Source organism: Bufo bufo, chromosome 11 (genome assembly GCF_905171765.1).
Source record: "Bufo bufo chromosome 11, aBufBuf1.1, whole genome shotgun sequence".
Classification (NCBI taxonomy): Eukaryota; Metazoa; Chordata; class Amphibia; order Anura; family Bufonidae; genus Bufo; species Bufo bufo.
In genome coordinates, this window is record NC_053399.1 from 31,978,485 (window position 1) to 31,996,751 (window position 18,267).

General features: G+C 47.9%; 1 protein-coding gene across 2 annotated transcripts in view; it reads left to right on the plus strand.

Annotated features, from left to right (window-relative positions):
- The first annotated feature begins 261 nt into the window (after positions 1–261).
- The window catches only part of PELI2 (pellino E3 ubiquitin protein ligase family member 2), a 49,910-nt gene continuing 31,904 nt past the window's right edge, over positions 262–18,267 (plus strand). The window contains exon 1 of one of the 2 annotated variants that reach the window (XM_040412772.1): positions 262–1,101. In XM_040412772.1, coding sequence (XP_040268706.1) covers positions 1,025–1,101 — 77 coding nt within the window. In that variant the 5' untranslated portion in view covers positions 262–1,024. The remainder of the gene's footprint in view (positions 1,102–18,267) is intronic. The other variant, XM_040412773.1, reaches the window with a different exon arrangement.

The window sequence follows — 18,267 nt, forward strand, 5'->3', positions numbered from 1 at the left end:
GGCAAATAGAAATAAAATGAATAATGAGAGTTAACTGCAGTTTATCCAGTCGTACAGGAAGAAAAAAAAAAAGCCCCCATTACACGGCGAATGTAAATAACGTGACAAACTTCCCTTTTCCATAACACTTTATGACCAAATCTAAACCAGATGCTCTTAGAACAGATTGCAAACAGTAATTCATCGCCTTTCCAGAGGAGAAATATGAAACAGATGTCTTTCATACACTGCAGCCCCGTGAAAAAAAAAAATTAAATAATCACACAGGTGTAAAAGGCCAAGAAAAAAAGTAGATAAAAATAGAACGGCCCCTTTAAGAACTCCCATCCCATTTTACTCTATGTTTACATAACAGTATGGACGCGTCCACTCTACACTCCATCGGAGGGGGAGGATGTCGGCGACGTCATACGTGTGAGGTTCAAGTTCCCAGTCAGTTACTCGTTGACTATGATCTGTAAATATTACTAGGAAATGAACGGAGCGGGAGGACGGTAGATAAGAACGAGCAGAGGGGAGGCAGAACGGATACGAGATGAGACCACGCCCCTTTCTCCCCCCGGGGGTAATTCGGTGTCCTGTTGCCACGGCACTTGGAGAGCAGCGGGGTTCCATTTGTTGTCTGGAGGGGGAGGAGGAAGGAGGTCGGCCCGGCGAGTCATTCGCAGCCTCGGAGCAGGAGGGCGGAGAGGAAGAGAAGAAGAAGAGGAGGAGGAGGGGGGCCGACAGCATCTCGTACGGGTAGTGGCAGCGGCTTGTATCCGAGGAGAGACTGCACCGCGCGGTGGGCGGTTGGCTTGGAGCATCACCCCCCCCTCCGTGACCTGGTGAAGTGGAGTGTCCCGGGGTTTGGCCGTTACCAAGGAGGAAGGAGAGCTGACCGGGTTTGTCGCCTGGATTCCCCCCCGGACTTGTGATCTGCGCCACGGAGGGGAGCCTCTATGAAGTCGGCCGAGCAGCTCCCCGGGGGGTTGCGTTAGCGATTGTGGAGGGGATTGTGGCGGCTCGCGGAGGATCGTCCTCCATGTTTTCCCCGAGTCAGGAGGAGCACTGCGCCCCCAACAAGGAGCCCGTCAAGTACGGGGAGCTGGTGGTGCTGGGGTGAGTCCCTGTGTGTGTGTGTGTGAGCCCCCCCCGCCCAGCTGGGTGTATGCAGCGCTCATGTGGGGTGTCATGTGACCTGATGGGATTGGACACCTCCAGTACCGCTCCTCTCCTCATCAACTGTTGTCAGAGGTAAATTCTGGCGCCTGAGTTGTCACCGTTACCATTAGTCGCGCTGTAACGCGTCGCCAAAATTGGACCCCAGAGGTGGAGGGGTAGAAGCCGTCCGAAAGTTGTAGTCGGTCGTAACGCGGTCGCCCTACGACTTTGACTCTGAAATTCTGAGGCCTAAAACCCGCGTAGGACTTTGACGTAGCTGGGACGTCATGGCTTCTCCGCTTCCAGGCCTCAGGGCGGACTTTAACACAACTTTTCCATTGTCTTCTGCCGGATTGTTCAAGTTTTTAGGGGACGTCGTTTGCGTCAAAGTTGTATGACTGCGCTCAGGCTCCTGCGCCAGATCTTGCTGTCGAACCTGGGCCTGGCGGTTGTCGTCACCACTTTGCTACTGTCCTACCCCTTGGTGTTGACTGTGGGCTGCATTGTATTCTGGCAGAAGTTGTCTGAGTCTTGTGCGAAGAGGTTCTGCAGCAGCTGCACAGTCATGCCTGCTCTGCCAGCCTTTGACCCCCCTTCCCCGGCAGCTCTTATTATAGCCCAGGGCTGGGTTTATTTCTGATTGTCGCAGAGCTGGCAGCCGCAGCGTGTTCTGCAAACTCCGCTGTTAACTCTTGCCAGGGTCTGCTCAGTCCTGTGCCACCCTGTAGCCTGGCAGGGATCATGCGGGCACACATAGGCCCTAGGCAGGCCTCTATTCTGTACAGCGTCCCAGCTTTCTCCAGCTTTCTCCTGGACGTTGTCTTGCTCCATGCTGTGTGATATCTATGGAAGTAGCAGAGCCGAGTTTGTCAGTGCACATCAGGGATTGTGAATGGTCAGGAGACGACACGGTGAAGTGTTTGTTTTATTTGTAACCATTGTCTGCTGGTTTGTTACAGTGTCGCAACGTTTTTACTCGGCACTGTCTGCTGCACAGCCGCGGATTTGGGTCATCGGGCTCGGCCGTCTTGGCCTATCTGCGATTTGTTAATGAGTATAAAACAAAAAAAATTAAGAGAAACTGGAAAGTAAACAGTTAAGTCACCTGATTGATTTTCGTACGCCGCACGTTCAGCTCTGCTATTTCTGGCTGCAGGCTGGCACATTTACTAACACCGGTGTAGTGCAGCGACTTGGGGTGCGCCCTCCGCCTGCTTCGGGATCCGGCAAGTCTTACATGTTCTGGAGGAGTTCCCAGTACTGATACGTTGGAGCCAGGCCATGGATTCCTCAGTAGTTATGCCTGGCACCATCCGAATCGTGTCTCAGCTGTGTGCTAAAATTTGGGACCCCCTGTTATTAAATGGCCCCTGTACTATAAACCATTGCACCAATGTATAAAATTTGTTGATGGGTGCAGTAGCCTGCTGTACGTGCCCCACGGAGGGTGCATACCATGTCTCCAGGGGGTACTTGCTGTGCCCTTAAAGGGGAGTCTGTCAGCAGTATTGACCGTGTCAAACTGCTGACACCGCTAGATAGGCTTGGGAGAGCAGCACACGGATTCCTTTTGTGGAGATTCATATGATCAGGAGTAGTGTGAATAGGAAGTTTTGTTCTACCAAATTCTGCTCCTGCACGTGGTCAGGAGGCGGGGCTCCATTATGAAGTGCCTTCTGATCTCTTTATTGAGCCGCTCTATGCTCCCTCTCCCTGTGACAGCTGCAGTGGTCTCCTGGTTGGCTGTTAGGCCTCTTCCCCACGGGCGCGGGAAAATGTGCGGGTGCGTTACGGGAACACCCGCGATTTTTCCGCGCGAGTGCAAAACATTTTAATGCGTTTTGCACTCGCGTGAGAAAAATCGCGCGTGTTTGGTACCCAAACCCGAACTTCTTCACAGAAGTTCGGGCTTGGGATCGGTGTTCTGTAAATAGTATTATTTTCCCTTTATAACATGGTTATAAGGGGAAATAATAGCATTCTGAATACAGAATGCATAGTAAAATAGCGCTGGAGGGGTTAAATTTTTTTTTTTTTTTTTTTTAACTCTCCTTAGTCCACTTGTTCGCGGCCCGGCATCTCCTTCTGGCTTCATCTGATCTCTGTGCAGCAACAGGACCTGTGGTGACGTCACTCCGGTCATCACATGATCCATCACCATGGTAAAAGATCATGTGACGTACCATGTGATGACCGGAGTGATGTCATCAAAGGTCCTTGACCTATAATTAATGCTCACCACAGGTCCTATTCAGTAAAGGGGACAGAAGGAGATGCCGACATCGCGATCAAGTGGATTTAAGTGAGTTAAATGATTTTTTTATTTTAACCCCTCCAGCGCTGTTTTACTTTGCATTCTGTATTCAGAATGCAATTATTTTCCCTTTATAACCATGTTATAAGGGAAAATAATAATGATCGGGTCTCCATCCCGATCGTCTTCTAGCAACCATGCGTGAAAATCGCACCGCATTCGCACATGCCTTCGATTTTCACGCAACCCCATTCATTTCTATGGGGCTTGCGTTTCGTGAAAAACGCACAAAGAGGAGCATGCTGCGATTTTCACGCAACGCACAAGTGATGCGTGAAAATCACCGCTCATGTGAACAGCCCCATAGAAATGAATGGGTCAGGATTCCGTGCGGGTGCAATGCGTTCACCTCCCGCAACGCATCCGCGCGGAAAACTCGCTCGTGTGAAAGGGGCCTTACAGTTGTCAGCACTGCGCATTGAAGCTCTGCCTCCTGTGCACTTGAGAGGGCAAAATCTGGCAGAATAAAACTTCACATTCACACTGCTCCTGATAAGAGCTCCATAAAAGCTATGTTTGTACTGCTCTCCCCAGCCCCTACTTAGTGTTGTCAGCAGTTTATCATGGTCAGAACTGCTGCCAGGCTCCCTTTAAAGCAGTTTTCAAAAATATGGCTTCTTTCTTACTGATAGAGCACCACACCTGTCCATAGGTTATGGGTGGTATTGCACCTTTAAGGGGTTACTTAGCCTAGAAAGATTGCAGTCCTTTTCTTGTTGCCGGTATCAGGAACTACCTGTCCGCACTTGGCTTTGTGACGGAACGCCAGGGCTGTGGAGTCGGTAGATAAATGGTCCGACTCCTCTGTATTTAATATGTGAATGTATTTTATACATTCCTTGAAGGAGAGAAAGGCAACATACATGTCATTACCACAGAACTACTGGCTAGGAGCCGCTGCCTTCTCCTTTGTGTGCTGATCTTCTGCTGATGATGGGGCAGTGGGGGGATCCAGGAAGGGGCCTTTATTGTAAAACCTGATTTCCCTGGTAGAATCCCATAGTCATGTTTAAAGTTTAAGCTACAATCGGAGTTTACAAGTTTTTATAGCCTTAGCTGAATGACAGCAGTTTTTCCAATGGTTTACAGCTTCAGTCTTGAACTATTGACCATCCATTCCCTTCACTTATACAAGTGTCTCTAGTCCTGCAAAAAACATATTTACTCAATCAGTTATCAGTGAGAGGCGAGGTTAACCATGGGCGTTGCGTTCCCTGTAACAGCGGAACACAACACAATGGAAAGTATAAGTATTGCCGCTCCTAACTGTGCGTTGCGTGCCATATAGTGAAGCATATGAAAAGCGTGCTTCTTCACGGTCACTTAACGTGTTCGTTTTGCGGTAACGTGACGCACTGCATGCATTGGCCTTTATTCTTACAGTAGAGAAGTACCGTATTTTTCGCAAAAGTGGGGGAAAAATAGCAGTGCGTCTTATGGGGGCGAATGCTGCGACCGTCCGGTGAATAGGCTGAGAGGGAGGAGGGGCTGGGGGCCGGCATCTGTTTCTGTAATGGCAGCGGGGCCCGGTGCAGTCACTGTATTCTACTACACCGGGCCCCGCTCACTGTAGTATACGGTAATCATATCTAACTTGTGGGTATTAAAGTATTCCAATCATCTTAACTCTAGCGCTGTACTACTTACTACTAACTTCTTGGCAGTCAGGAGGCCGGGTGGGCGCTCACAGCGTAGCTCACTCCGTCACGCGCCTGCTCCGCCCACTGAATGAAGCAGGCACCGGGCCCCGCTGCCATTACAGAAACAGATGCCGGCCCCCATTCACTACACAGGGACACTGTTATGGGGGGATCTGTGGATGACACATAAGATAAGATGCTATATATGTGTCATCCACAGATGCCCCCACAATGATCCCACATATGCCCCCTTAACAGTGCCACCCACAGACCACCATTAGTTCAAAACCCTCAAAAACCTAGGTGCGTCTTATGGGCAGGTGTGTCTTATAGGGCGAAAAATACGGTAATTAATTATAACTTTTTGTGAATTGGGACATTTAAACTTGCTTTTTTTAATTTTTTTTATTCCAATTTAAATCTAGTAGGAGTCTGAGTCGGTTCATTTTTTGCAGGCTCCGACTCCAGGTACCCAAAATTGCCTCCGACTCCACAGCCCTGCTGGATGCAGCGCCACTTTTGTCCATAGGCTGTGTCTGGTATTGCAGGTCACCTCTATTTACTTCTTTTTTTTGATCAAATTATTTTTATTTTGTTTTTACAAGTAAGTGCATTAACAAATACACAACTATAACCCCCCCCTTTCCCAAAGCACAGTCTCTTAGAAGAAGAATTCAGGTATGGTCCATAGTTGTAAGTTCGTGGTATTCTTTTTGAAGGCATCACCGTCCAATCTTCTAGGGCAGAGCATACAACTTCATGGATTTCCATATTCCTCACGTAACTCTATGGCGTAAGCATTCAGACATCAACCATCATCCAACATTTCACCATTCACCCACATCAATATCCTTCAAGTCCTTCATTCCAGTCAAAGTGTACAGTCACATCTAAGACAGCTCATAATACGAGATCCATGAAGACCAAATTGCTTCAAATTTCTTCTTCGAATCCCTTTTCAGGTAGACATATTCCTCCAATTTAACCAATGCATGCACCCTACTCACTACTTCTTGGCTAGTGGGGGCCACCTCATCTATCCAATGAAATGCTATGCACTTTCTTGCCTGGTATAATACTCTCTTAATAACTATTTTCCTTTTCCACATGGTCCTCGGCACTTCCACAAGGCCCAGTAAACAAATTAGTGGATTGACCTCCAAGCTCACCTGAAAGACTCTATTGATGAGTTCCAACACCTCCACCCAATACCTCCTTAAACGTGGGCAGTTCCACATTAAATGGATCAAGTTTGCACCTGATACATTACAACGTGGACAATTATCATCCTTCCTATAGCCCATTCTTAACAGCAATGTAGGTGTTCTATAGACCCTATGTAAGAGATACAATTGAGAAATCCTAGAAGACTCACTCAATGACAGTGTTGGTAAATCAGTGAGAGTCTTCTCCCAATTCTCCTTCGTCAGGTCCTCAATGTCTACCTTCCATTTGTCATACAACTGTAATGGGTTGGATTTATCAATTTCCTCCCTGAGCGTGTTGTAGTAAAGGGAAATCACCCCACCAGTGGTCCCTGCCCTTGCAGTATACTCGATGATAACACATCTAGCTGCCTGCCGTATCTTCCCCTTCCTCTCCTGAGTCTGAATAGCATGTCGTATCTGTAGATACACATAAAAGTACCTATGAGGGATATTGAATTGCTGCCTTAACACTTCAAAACTTACCTCTATTTACTTCAATGGGGCTAAGCTGCAGGAGTAGACACCGCAAGTGTGGCGCTGTTTCTGATAAAACTTGGCACAAGGCTAGCCCAGGTGTGACCTAGCTAACCAGGAAGGACCCTTTTGGGAAACTATGGGCATCCCAGTATCTGCATGGTCACGGTTGAAACTATTGATGTACGATCAATATGTCTGCAGTCTACATTTCTCAACAGGGGTAGTGTGGATGTGACATTTTTTTCAGCCAGATTCTGCTCCTGCTAGTGGCTAAAGCTCTTGCAGTTATCCATCCCCTTCCATCTGGTCTGAGTGACGGCTGTTCCATCCAACCAGAAGGCCGTAACAGCTGTCACATGGGGGGGCATGACTGGGAGCGCTGCTGTGATGCTCCGCCTCCTGGACACTTTCAGGAGCAGAATAATAGTTCATTTTGTTTTTACTCCTGATGAGAAAAGATACTTTTGTACTGCTGTGCCCTGCCTAGTGCTGTCAGCAGTTTAGCATGGTCAAAACTGCTGACAGACTCGTGTTAATACTTTCTATAGTTGCCGTATTGTGTTTAGGGGCTTGTCGAAGGAGTGTAGCGTTATTTACGACGTGCATTGTGACTTTTATCATGTGATTTCAGTTGCATGCCTAAGTTTTATAGTAAAGTTCTCGCTGCCTTTACACTGCAGCATCACTTTTTCCATGTAAGGGGTAGTCCCATGAACCGAATTTATGATCTGTTCACAGGGTAGATGATATATATTCATATTCTCTGGGGCGGCTGAGAATGGGGGACCCCCCACCGCCCCCTCCCTCATGTGAATGGAGCAGTACTGCACACGTGCGAGCAGCGCTCCGATCACTTCTGTGGCGTGCGCTGCTTGATTATCAGTCCCATAGAAGTGAATGGAGCTCTGGTCACACACGTGCAGTACTGCTCCATTCACACAGGAGACATGATCGCTCTCCAGTGGATTTTCCAGGCAATGCTAATTCTCTGTTCTGCTTAGTTCGGGGCCAAAAGAGGCTGCACACCTTTTGGAGGGGTTTGACGTGGAAAGCATGCTCCGCCGCTGGGTCCCAATGACTTTGCTGCCCTGCCTCGCTTCAGTCTCCCACTTTGACGTCGCTGCAGCAGTGACTTGCTCCCCTTGCGTCAGGTCAATTGGTCGTGTGACGCAAGGAGGAGTAAGTCACTGCTGCGGTCAGTCACTGACTGGCTGCAGCGGCGTCAGTGTTGACAACGGGGGACTCGAATGAGTGAGGCAGCCAGGCAGTGAAGTAGCTGGGATGCAGCGGCAGCGAGCAGGGCTGGCCAGAAAGGTGAACAACTCCTTTAAGGGGTGGTTCAGGACGCAGGCATTGTTACTTTGGTGTTTTTGTAATGTTTTTATCGTGCTGTACCCCTTCAGACCCTGCAGTGAACAGAAAGGGGAACTTATGAAGACAACTCATTCAAGGGGTAAGGCACTACATAGTGCAGTACCAGTTCTTAAAGGGGATGTCCACTTGCGGCCCTTGATTGTGGTGATCAGCGAGGGGTCTCTGGACTCCCCAGAATCCTCTGAAATACATTGACATACATCTCCGCGTTCTGCACTGTTCCAGGGCCGGGCATCCGGGACGTTTTGCCATGCCGCTACTGAAATGTCCAAATATAGAGCTGCCCGTCTGAGCGCGCGCTGTCAAGTGGCTGGCACCACTCGCTTACGCTAAATCTAGCCCTGTTTATAAATGTGCGCTTAAAAATAGCGGCAAGCGATGGCGCTCATAAATAACGCTGCAGATGGCCGCATTGTTCACAGAAGTGGATGCTCGCCGGCTGTCTGTGTGGCACACCCTCGCTGGCCCTGCTGCCCACCTGCTGGTAAGCTGGCACTTCCACACGGACTAGCATGTGTGCGGTTCTGCATCTCTGGATTTGAAGTGAACGGAGATTTTTCAGGACGTTGTTCCTGTTTCCTGCTCCTTGAAGAAGTTCTGCAGCCTCCTAGGAGAAATACGGACAGTGGTAACAGGGAGAAGTGGAGAGGTCACTGACGGCTTTCTCCCTCCCCTCTCCTAATGCATTCCCAGAATGCCCAGCAGCAGATACGGACGGAGTGGGGGTGTTATGCCACCAGATCAAAATTATTACGGTGCAGCCACATGGGGCTGCAGATTGTATGCTGCAATGTTTACTGCGACAGCAAGGTGGCGTAAAAAAGGATTGACCTGCAGTGCAGATTTTAAAGGGGTTGTCTATGTTTTAATAATTGGTGACCTATCCTCAGGCTAAGCAATCACTAGCTGATCGACAGCGGTCTGACACCTCACCCCCCTCTGATTAGCTGTTCCTGTGCTGGAAGCAGATATCTCCATCATCTACTTTGTAGGAGATTGAGAGTGTCACTGCAACTCTGCTCTCATTCCCTCCCCTCTCCTGAAGATACATGATCAGTATTAGGGTCCATTCACACGTCCGTATGTGTTTTGTGGATCTCCTAGAAAATGCCTTTGCGGACAAGAATAGGACATGTTCTATTTTTTTATTTATTTATATTATTTACATTCCGGCCCCGTTGAAAATGAATTGGTCCGCACCTGTTCCGCTAATGTGGACCCATTTTGCGGACGTGTGAATGGACCCTTAAAGGGGTATTCCAGTTATGTGAAGTTATCCCCTCTCCACAGATCGGTAGGGGTCCTACCGCTGGCACCCCCACCAATCAAGGATCCCATGCCCCCAAAGAGAACGGAGTGGTCGGCCAGGCATTCACACATTTATTTCTATGGAGGTTCCAAAGATAGGTGAGTGCTGCACTCGGCTATCTCCTCAACTCCCACTTATTTTGAGGGGCTCCACAGGGTCCCCATTCTCATGATCGGTCAGGGTCCCAGTGGTCTGACCCTCACCAATCTAATAATTATCCCCTATCATGTGGCTAGAGGATGACTTTACAAGACCAGAATACCCCTTTAAAGCAAGGATGCCCAATCTGCAGCTCTCCAGCTGTTGCAAAACTACAACACCCACCATGCCTGGACTGCCTAAGCTATCGGTGCATGTTGGGAGTTGTAGTTTTGCAACAGCTGGAGGGCTGCAGGTTGGGATCCCTGCTTTAAAAGAACACTTTCGAAAACTGATAAATTGTGATGTGCAGGACCCGAGGGGTGCAGTGTGTGACGCGGGGATCACGGGGACGTGGTGTTTTCTGAATGAGTCACACACCGCTCCCTTAGGCTCACAGTCTGTTGTTCCTGGAGTGTCCCTTTAAGGCTATGTTCACATCTCGAGCTGTAATGATTGTTCTAAATTGAAGCCGCTGTGCAGTGCTGGATCTGTTACATGAAGGACACCAAAGGGTTTCTATGAGGTTTTTCAGTCATTTTGATGGTGAAGGTAGCTGTGCACCAGTATGATCACGTTATGAGCTAAGGAGCTGTTACATCTGACCACGCTGATCTCCCTTGGACCAGTCGGTTGTTGACGTGCACACTGGTTGATGGTGGAGCACTGTGTGATCTGATCTTTGTTCTATAGAAACCTTTCACGTTTATCCGCTGTTTGCTCTTGTTTTGTCTGCCGATATAGCAACCTATAAGATCAGAGCTGTAGATTGCACCCCGGGCAAGAAATCAAAATTGCTGCCCCAAGGTCTTTATGGATGCGGAGTTCCCCCTCTTAATTACTGTCAGAATTTCCACTTTATTCATTTATATATTTTTTGTGTTATTACTCCTTTGCGGTTTATAACTTTTCGATCCTGAATATGTAGACCTGCAACTGTTGCTTTTGGGGGTCATAGTTTGGCTTATTTCCTTCTGGCGTTGGTGAACCCCTTCATGTATTGTATTTTTTTCGGACTATAAGACGCACCTAGGATTTTTTTTTTTTTTTTCATCAGGCGTTAGATCAGACCCCCCCAAGCTCCATCGGCCTCACATCAGCCCCCATCAGGGCTGATGCACTACGTCCTGACGCTGTACGCTGTCAGGACACAGTCCAGAGGGGAGCCGGAAGAAGACCAGGGAGGGTGAGTACAGCCAGTGCAGCGCTTTCCCCTCTGCTCCCTGCGCCTCCCAGATGCTAATAGCTTCCATAATGGAATTAGCTGTCAGACTATAAGACGCCTTCCCACTTTTACCTCAAAAAGTGTGTCTTATAGTCCGAAAAATACGGTTTCCCCACTGTAGGAGGATTCATCTGGTGCCACAGGTATCTGCCAGCTACTGTGCCTTCAGCATAGAAATGAATATGCCAAGGATTCTTGTGGATAGTATACCCAGGTGGAGTCAGCCAAACTCTTGGGCAGCTGTTGTCAGCCAGCAAGTGTCTCTCCCAGCCCCAGGACACATGTCCCCTTGGCGGGGCTGAGTGCCCATGTGTACCGTCTGAGGAATGGGGAGTAAGTAGCTGTCAACAGCTTACCTCCCTAGAAAACAAAAGGATCGCCATGTTGAAATTCAACATGCCCAAATCTCAATAGACGCTGGCCACATTGGATGATTGGTTCTGCTGGCCTTAGCGCCCCTTTCACACGGTCGAGTTTTCCGCGCGGGTGCAATGCGTGAGGTCAACACATTGCACCCTCACTGAATCTGGACTCATTCACTTCAATGGGGCTGTGCAGATGAGCGGTGATTTTCACGCATCACTTGTGCGTTGCGTGAAAATCGCAGCATGCTCTATATTCTGCATTTTTCACACAACGCAGCGCTATTAAGGGAAAATTAATAAAATCAATAGAACACCTAACTCTAACTTCAGTGAAGAAGTTCGGGTCTGGGTACCACATTCCAGTTTTTTTCTCACGTGCGTGCAAAATGCATTGCACTCGCACGGAAAAAAATAAACATCGGAACGCAATCGCAGTCAAAACTGACTGCAATTGCGTGCCTACGTCACACGTGACGCATCCGGAGCAAATCCGGGAGGCCCGTGTGAAAGAGGCCTAAAGGGTTTGTCTAAGACAGGCATGCTCAACCTGCGGCCCTCCAGCTGTTGCAAAACTGCAACCATCATTCCCGGACAGCCTACAGCTATCAGCCTACAGAAGGGCATGGTGGGAGTTGTAGTTTTACAACAGCTGGAGGGACGCAGGTTGAGTATCCCTGGTCTAAGATAATAAAAAATAAAATACCTGACAGGATTTCTGTTAGGGCTCATGCCCACGAAGATATTTTTTCTCTGCATCCGATCTGCATTTTTTGCGAATCAGAGGCGTACCCTTTCACTTCAATGGGGCTGCGAAAAATGCAGACAACACACCATGTGTTGTCCACATCCGTATGTCCATTCTGTGACCCCGCAAAAATATATAACATGCTATTAAGGAGAGGACTGTTTTTTGTTATGGGCCGGACATTGAGTACGGCTGATATCCGTGTTTTGCAGATTAGGGCTTATGCACACGACCGTATTTTTAGTCTACATCCGAATTGCATTTTTACCCAGCATTGTGACCCAGCAGTACCAGTGTGAAGAAGGAAGTCTGCGGTAAGCGGAGAAGCTGCATCTGCTGTGGAAGCTGGACCACCCCCTTCTGTGGCTGTTTGCTTGATGCTGGGAGTTGTAGTTTTGCTCGAAAGCCACAACTTAGTGATCACTGCCGTGCATACGTCTAGGGTGCAGTAAGGCATGATCTCTTCATAAGGCCTCATGCATCCGTGTGCTAATTTTTGCAGATATCACACTGACCCATTCATTTCCCGTGTTTTTTTTTGCCGATCCGTGTAGGGAGGGAGAAAAATGCAGATGCACATGGAAGGTATCACTATTTTGCAGATCTGGTCCTGGCCGTGTGCATGAGGCCTTATACAAGGCAGAAGCAATCTTCCCGTGTCTGCCGGCCATTGCACAACACTTACGCAACAGCGAGAGTTCAAGAAATCAAAACCTTGAAGACATTTGGTTTCCAACAGGATAATCATATTCTCGCAGGATTAAGGTAATTGACTTTGTTTTATGGCCCAGAAGGCTCCTAGTAATTGAGCGCGGTGTTGGGCCAATTTTATAATTATCAGTGTAAATAATACAGTTGGGAACTAATAAGACTCCAGATTGTTCCTCGGAGAGACTTCATTGCTAAAGAGACTGGTCTGGGTAAGCTAACGCCTTTACGACGCTGGTTTTACACTAGTTTTGCCCTATGAATGAGTTTTATTGGCCGTGTTCTAGGAAAGTTTGTGCAGCTGCCTGCTCGCCCTCTTTATGAATTGCCCTCCATGAGCTGTCGCATAGAGGCTTACTCACTTGTGCCCGTCCATGCCTGCCCCAGAGACTGAGTTCTGGACAACATGGATGCATGAAAACTTATGGAGAGATCATGCCTTACTACACCTAGACGTATGCACGGCAGTGATCACTAAGTTGTGGCTTTCGAGCAAAACTACAACTCCCAGCATCAAGAACACAGCCACAGAAGGGGGCGGTCCAGCTTCCATGGCAGACAGTAGATTAATGGCGGATGCAGCTAAGACTGACAACTATGGCTTTAGCTCCTCCTCTTACCGCAGACTTCCTCCTTTACACTGGTACTGCTGGGTCACAATGCGAATCGGATGTAGACCAAAAATACTGTCATGGCTGGTCGGTGGGGTTCTGGAAATCAGTCCTAATCCCGTTTGATGACCATGCCAAGAATTCCTTTAAACAGGAGCCGTCGTCTCTCCTGATGGGTCTGTTTTAGTAACTATTTGCTTTCCCCAATAACAATTCTGGAGCTTCTATTGTTGTGCAATTCCTTTATTATTCCTGCTAGAAGTTATGAATTGCTAGACGTTTGCAATGAAGGTCTAGCTGGGTGTTACTAGTTGGGCGTGTGTCCCTGCACAGTAATCGGTGCTGCCGGTTTCCGACTGCAGGGACACACCCCCAACTGGTAAAAGCCATCTGGTCCTTCATTGCAATTTGCTGGCAACATTCATAATGTCTTTCTTTTTCATTCATGTTTCCCCCATTATCTGGTCGGTCCCAGACACAAAGCATTGTATTCTGCAAAGCCAGTGTTCTACCTTAGGTTCTCCAGCAGGACCTGACGGCCAAAGACAGAACATTCTGAGAGTCAGAGGTCGAAATAACACCTGTACAGGCAGGGGTTCTACACGAGACTTTCTTTGGTCCAGAACGTTGTATCTTCATTGGAGCAGGAGCTGAACAGAGCTCACAGGCTGCACGAACACAGCGCTCCTGATCACTGCGGGGCCCCAGCACTGACTGAAACTGGGCTCTTCTGTAATGGTTGGGATCAGAGTTAACTCCAATCCTGGCCGCTTAACTTCCTAGATGCCGCTGTAAATAGCGACTGCAGTATCTAGGCAATGCTCTGCCACCATCGGCTTTTTGAGAACGCAGTCTGTTTGCCGATGCAGTGCCATGGCAGCCAGGACCTAACATGGATGTAGGTCTTTTAGAGTGTGCAACAGACGCATCCAAATAGACAGCCTGTCTATAATAAATGTACCAATGAGAACTATAAAAAAAAGAAAAAAAACACTCCCTCATATCAAGCGGCTACAACAGCGCAAAATGAAGGAGCTCTGGCTCTTGGAACACATAACAAGACGAGAGATTAGTAAAAAACACATACAGCTATACTTCTTTGGTATCGCCATAACCGTACTGAGCCACAGAATACCCGTAACACACTAGTAATGCCGCACAGTGAACATCATAAATTTAAAGTTCAAAAAACAATGGCAGAATCGGTTTTTTTCCCATTACCACCCAAAAAAGGTAACAAAATGTAATAAATTATATGCACCCCAACGTGGTGTCACAAAAAAATTACAGTTAACCCTGCAAAAAACAGTGCCAGTAAAGGCTGTGTACAGTCTCGTTTCGGTGATTTATATCCCCCCCCCCCCCCCCCCCCCCCATGTGTCATTCTAAAGCAAACAATGTGTCGGTGGATTTAAATATTGGCTTTTGGCCCCTTCTGTCTCTTTGTATCCACGAAGCTTTCAGGTCCCATCTGTGCTTCCATCGCAAGGACCAGAATTTACCAGATCAGCCTCGGAAACCCAGATTGTCAGACATCTGCAGGCAGCCTGGAGGTCAGCGTGCTCCCGTGTTCGCCCCCTCCGCTCATCTCCCTTTATGCGCCCCGTTCTGCTGACACATGAGAGTTCAGTAGCGGGTCAGTTTGCCGGGCTTTACATCTGGATGAACGCGTCTGAGACACCAGGCCTCGTCGTCACTCCGTCCTCTGCAGTAAATAAACAAAAAAATATAAAATATATATATATAAATTTTTTTTTATTTTTTTTTTTATAAGATTATCAGTTTCCCTTTGCTGTGAAGCAGAAAGCAATGATTTAGGATGTTCTTGCTCATGATTTTCTGTTATGTAGGTTAAACCACTGCTATGGGTGAACGTATACATTTAGATCTAATTTAGAAATGTTATGATCAGTAGGGGTCCGACTGCTGGGGTCCCCGTATAAATGACTTCATTGATTCTCTGTGACCGTGCTTTGCTATTTCCAGCATAGGACCTGCTGCTCCATTTTCATAATTGGTGGGAATAGAGCATTTAAAAAAAAAAAAAAAAAACTGGCGCAATATACGTACATTGAAAATATTGTTTTGTTTTTGACATTTTCCTCTCTGGCAGCGCCCCCTGCTGTTTCTCCTGTCCACCATCTCTTGCATTCAGTGGTGGGCGGACATGCCCAGTAGCTTCGCTCTTCTCTTCCCCTCAGCACTGATGTCCTGATCTCACAGTGAAGCTGCCCAGTCATTCGTGCCTAATTCTGAATTCCTAGAAATCTATAGCTTTCTCTCTAGTTGTATTGCATCACTACAGTGTCATGTATTACTGGAATATCTGGGGCTGTGATTGAAGGACTATCTTCTATGCAGGGAAGGGGTTGAAAAGAGCAGACTGCAGGGTATTAATGAGCTGCTGCCCACCCACAGAAAGGTAAGAGAAAATCGGTAAAAAAGAGATGAAAAGTTACACGGGAGAGCAGAGTTTTTTTGTTTTTTTTTGCATTGATGTAGTTAAAACAATGATGGATAAACCCTTTAAGGCATTTGAGATCCTTCCTATTATTATGTTCAGGATCCCCATAGTCTCTCACTCCGGAGGATCTGCCCTGCATTACCCGGACAGCTCATTAGGTAAATGTGCATTATGTAATGCTTAATTTCCCCTGTGGTGGCACTGCAGGGAAATTGAACACTTTCTGCCGGGGTTCTCCACAGATTAGTCTGTGGTTGTTGGCTGCAGAAGGGGGACACTTTGTGATCGGCTTCTTGTCAATGAACCCTCTCACTATTAATAGCTGGTTCAAGGTGTCGCCCCCTACCTCCCCCACCCCCCCCCCCCGATGTTTTTATGTATTTTTCGACATCCGCAGTGCTCTGACAGTCCCCCACTGATTGTTGACATCTGTGTGCGGTAACTTCCTGCCGCACTGCCTTCTGGGTCCCAGCGCAGAGCAGCATCGCGTGGTTTCTGGTGTCTGTCTGCTCCTCCTGCCGCACATATGCCTCCCCCTTAGTTACGCCCCTAAACTCTGCCTCCTTCACTGATAATAAAGCGACCAGAGGGGCACGGTTTGTTGCCGCCTAGCTACCGCCCATCCATGCGCTCTGAATAATTACCTTGGCTGACGGTGACGTCACCGGGCTCCTTGAGAAGCAGAAGAAGAGGCTTCGCTCCGCAGATAGGGACCCGGTACGTCACTGACTCTTAGAAGAACGGCACTTCCGGCTGAGATTTTGTGAATTGCAAAAGGGGCATCAGGAATATCTGTTAAAGGTAGGACAGGCATGAATGTAATATTTAGGGGACTGTTGTACACCTACAACAATGTCCCCGATCCCGGACAACCCCTTTAAGTGAGCACTGCTATTAAGTAAAGGGATTTCTAGTTCGTGGTGATGGCAGGTCACCCCACTAATCTGTCCAGTTCTTGGTGGAGAGTCGGCAAACGTACATGGCCTCCTTATTGTTGGGGTTGGCAGAGGTTGGGAGACTTTGACTTCATCACTTTCACTGGACGCTGTGCGGCTGCATTGACTAGTCTACCACTGTTATAACATTCTACATGTTGTGATATTAAAGGAGCCGGTCCTGATGACGACTGATTCTCCGTTCCTGACTCTTGTCCCTATCATGTTTCATAAACACGTCCCAGATGTCTAGGGTACTTTCACACTAGCGGCAGGGGAGTCCAGCAGGTGAACAGCCTGTCGGATCCGTTCTGCTGCTCGTTTGTGTGCCCCCGGACTTGCCCCTCCATCCCCATTGACTATAATGGGGGCGGAGTTCCGGCAGCAGCGCACGGCGAGAGGCCGCCGGACTAAATGGACGACATGCAGTACTTTTAGTCCGACTGCCTCTCGCCCTGCGCTGCCATCGGAATTCCGCCCCCATTATAGTCAATGGAGACAGAGCAGCAACCCGGGGGCACACGTGAACTAGCGGCAGGACGGGTCCAACAGGCTGTTCACCTGCCGGAACAGCCTGCCGCTAATGTGAAACTAGCTTTAAAGGATAAAAGAAATATGATTAAGCTGGCCGGGTGCATCTAGGAACGTCTCATGACAGGAGTTTGACGCGGTCAATGAAGGGTAACGACTGGCTGAACGGTACGTGACTGGTGAGCTTGAATTCTCGTTGTCACCGCCTCTTCAAACAGCTGATTGGTGGAGGTCACGGGAGTGGGCCCCCCGCTGATTAGATAGTGATGACCTATTCTGAGGATAGGTAATCAATACAAATTTGCTGCACAATCCCTTTAAACCTAATATGGACGTTGCACTTTTTCCACTTAGAACCTGATGGCCCAGGGTCTCTTTCAGCCCCCTCATACTCGCTACATTTTTAGAGACATTTTGTTAACTTTGCCACAGTTTAGTAATGCTTCTGGGAGAATGCTGCCATAGTTCCTGGACAACCCCTGTAGGACTTTCTGTAGTTTGGTAATGGTCTGCTGGAAACCAAACTGCAGCTCAGATTTTTCTTAGGAAAATTTAAAAAGGAAATCTGATTGGCTGCTGTACTTTTAATTTGTCAACTTTGCTTGCTCCTAGTGTCCCCCTTTCATTATCCTTTATAAAGGGCTATGTCCTGGTTGATGTAAAGAAATGAATATTAGACATCATTTAGTGCATGGAAATCTATTTACAACAAGGCTAGAACCAGCCCAGTACCTCACGTGGATCCAGAGATCTCCCCCATTCATTTCTCATATAGATGGCAGATCAGAGGGTTGGTGGCAGGTAAAGGATGGGAATGAGCATGTGTGACCACCTCATTAGCTGGACGTGCACATTAATATTCCGATTAAACATCATTGTAGTGAAGTAAAGACAACATAGTAACAAAGTAAAGTAACTAGTTCTTCTGAATTATATTAATACAGCCTTTAATGGTGGGACAACCCCTTTAAGTTTTCTGACCTTCCGATATAACGCCGTACATTGATGCATCTTTTAGCGCCTTTTTCCCGCCCAGTGTTGCTCACTTCCTTCCATCCGTCAGGGACGTCTTCTTGTTCA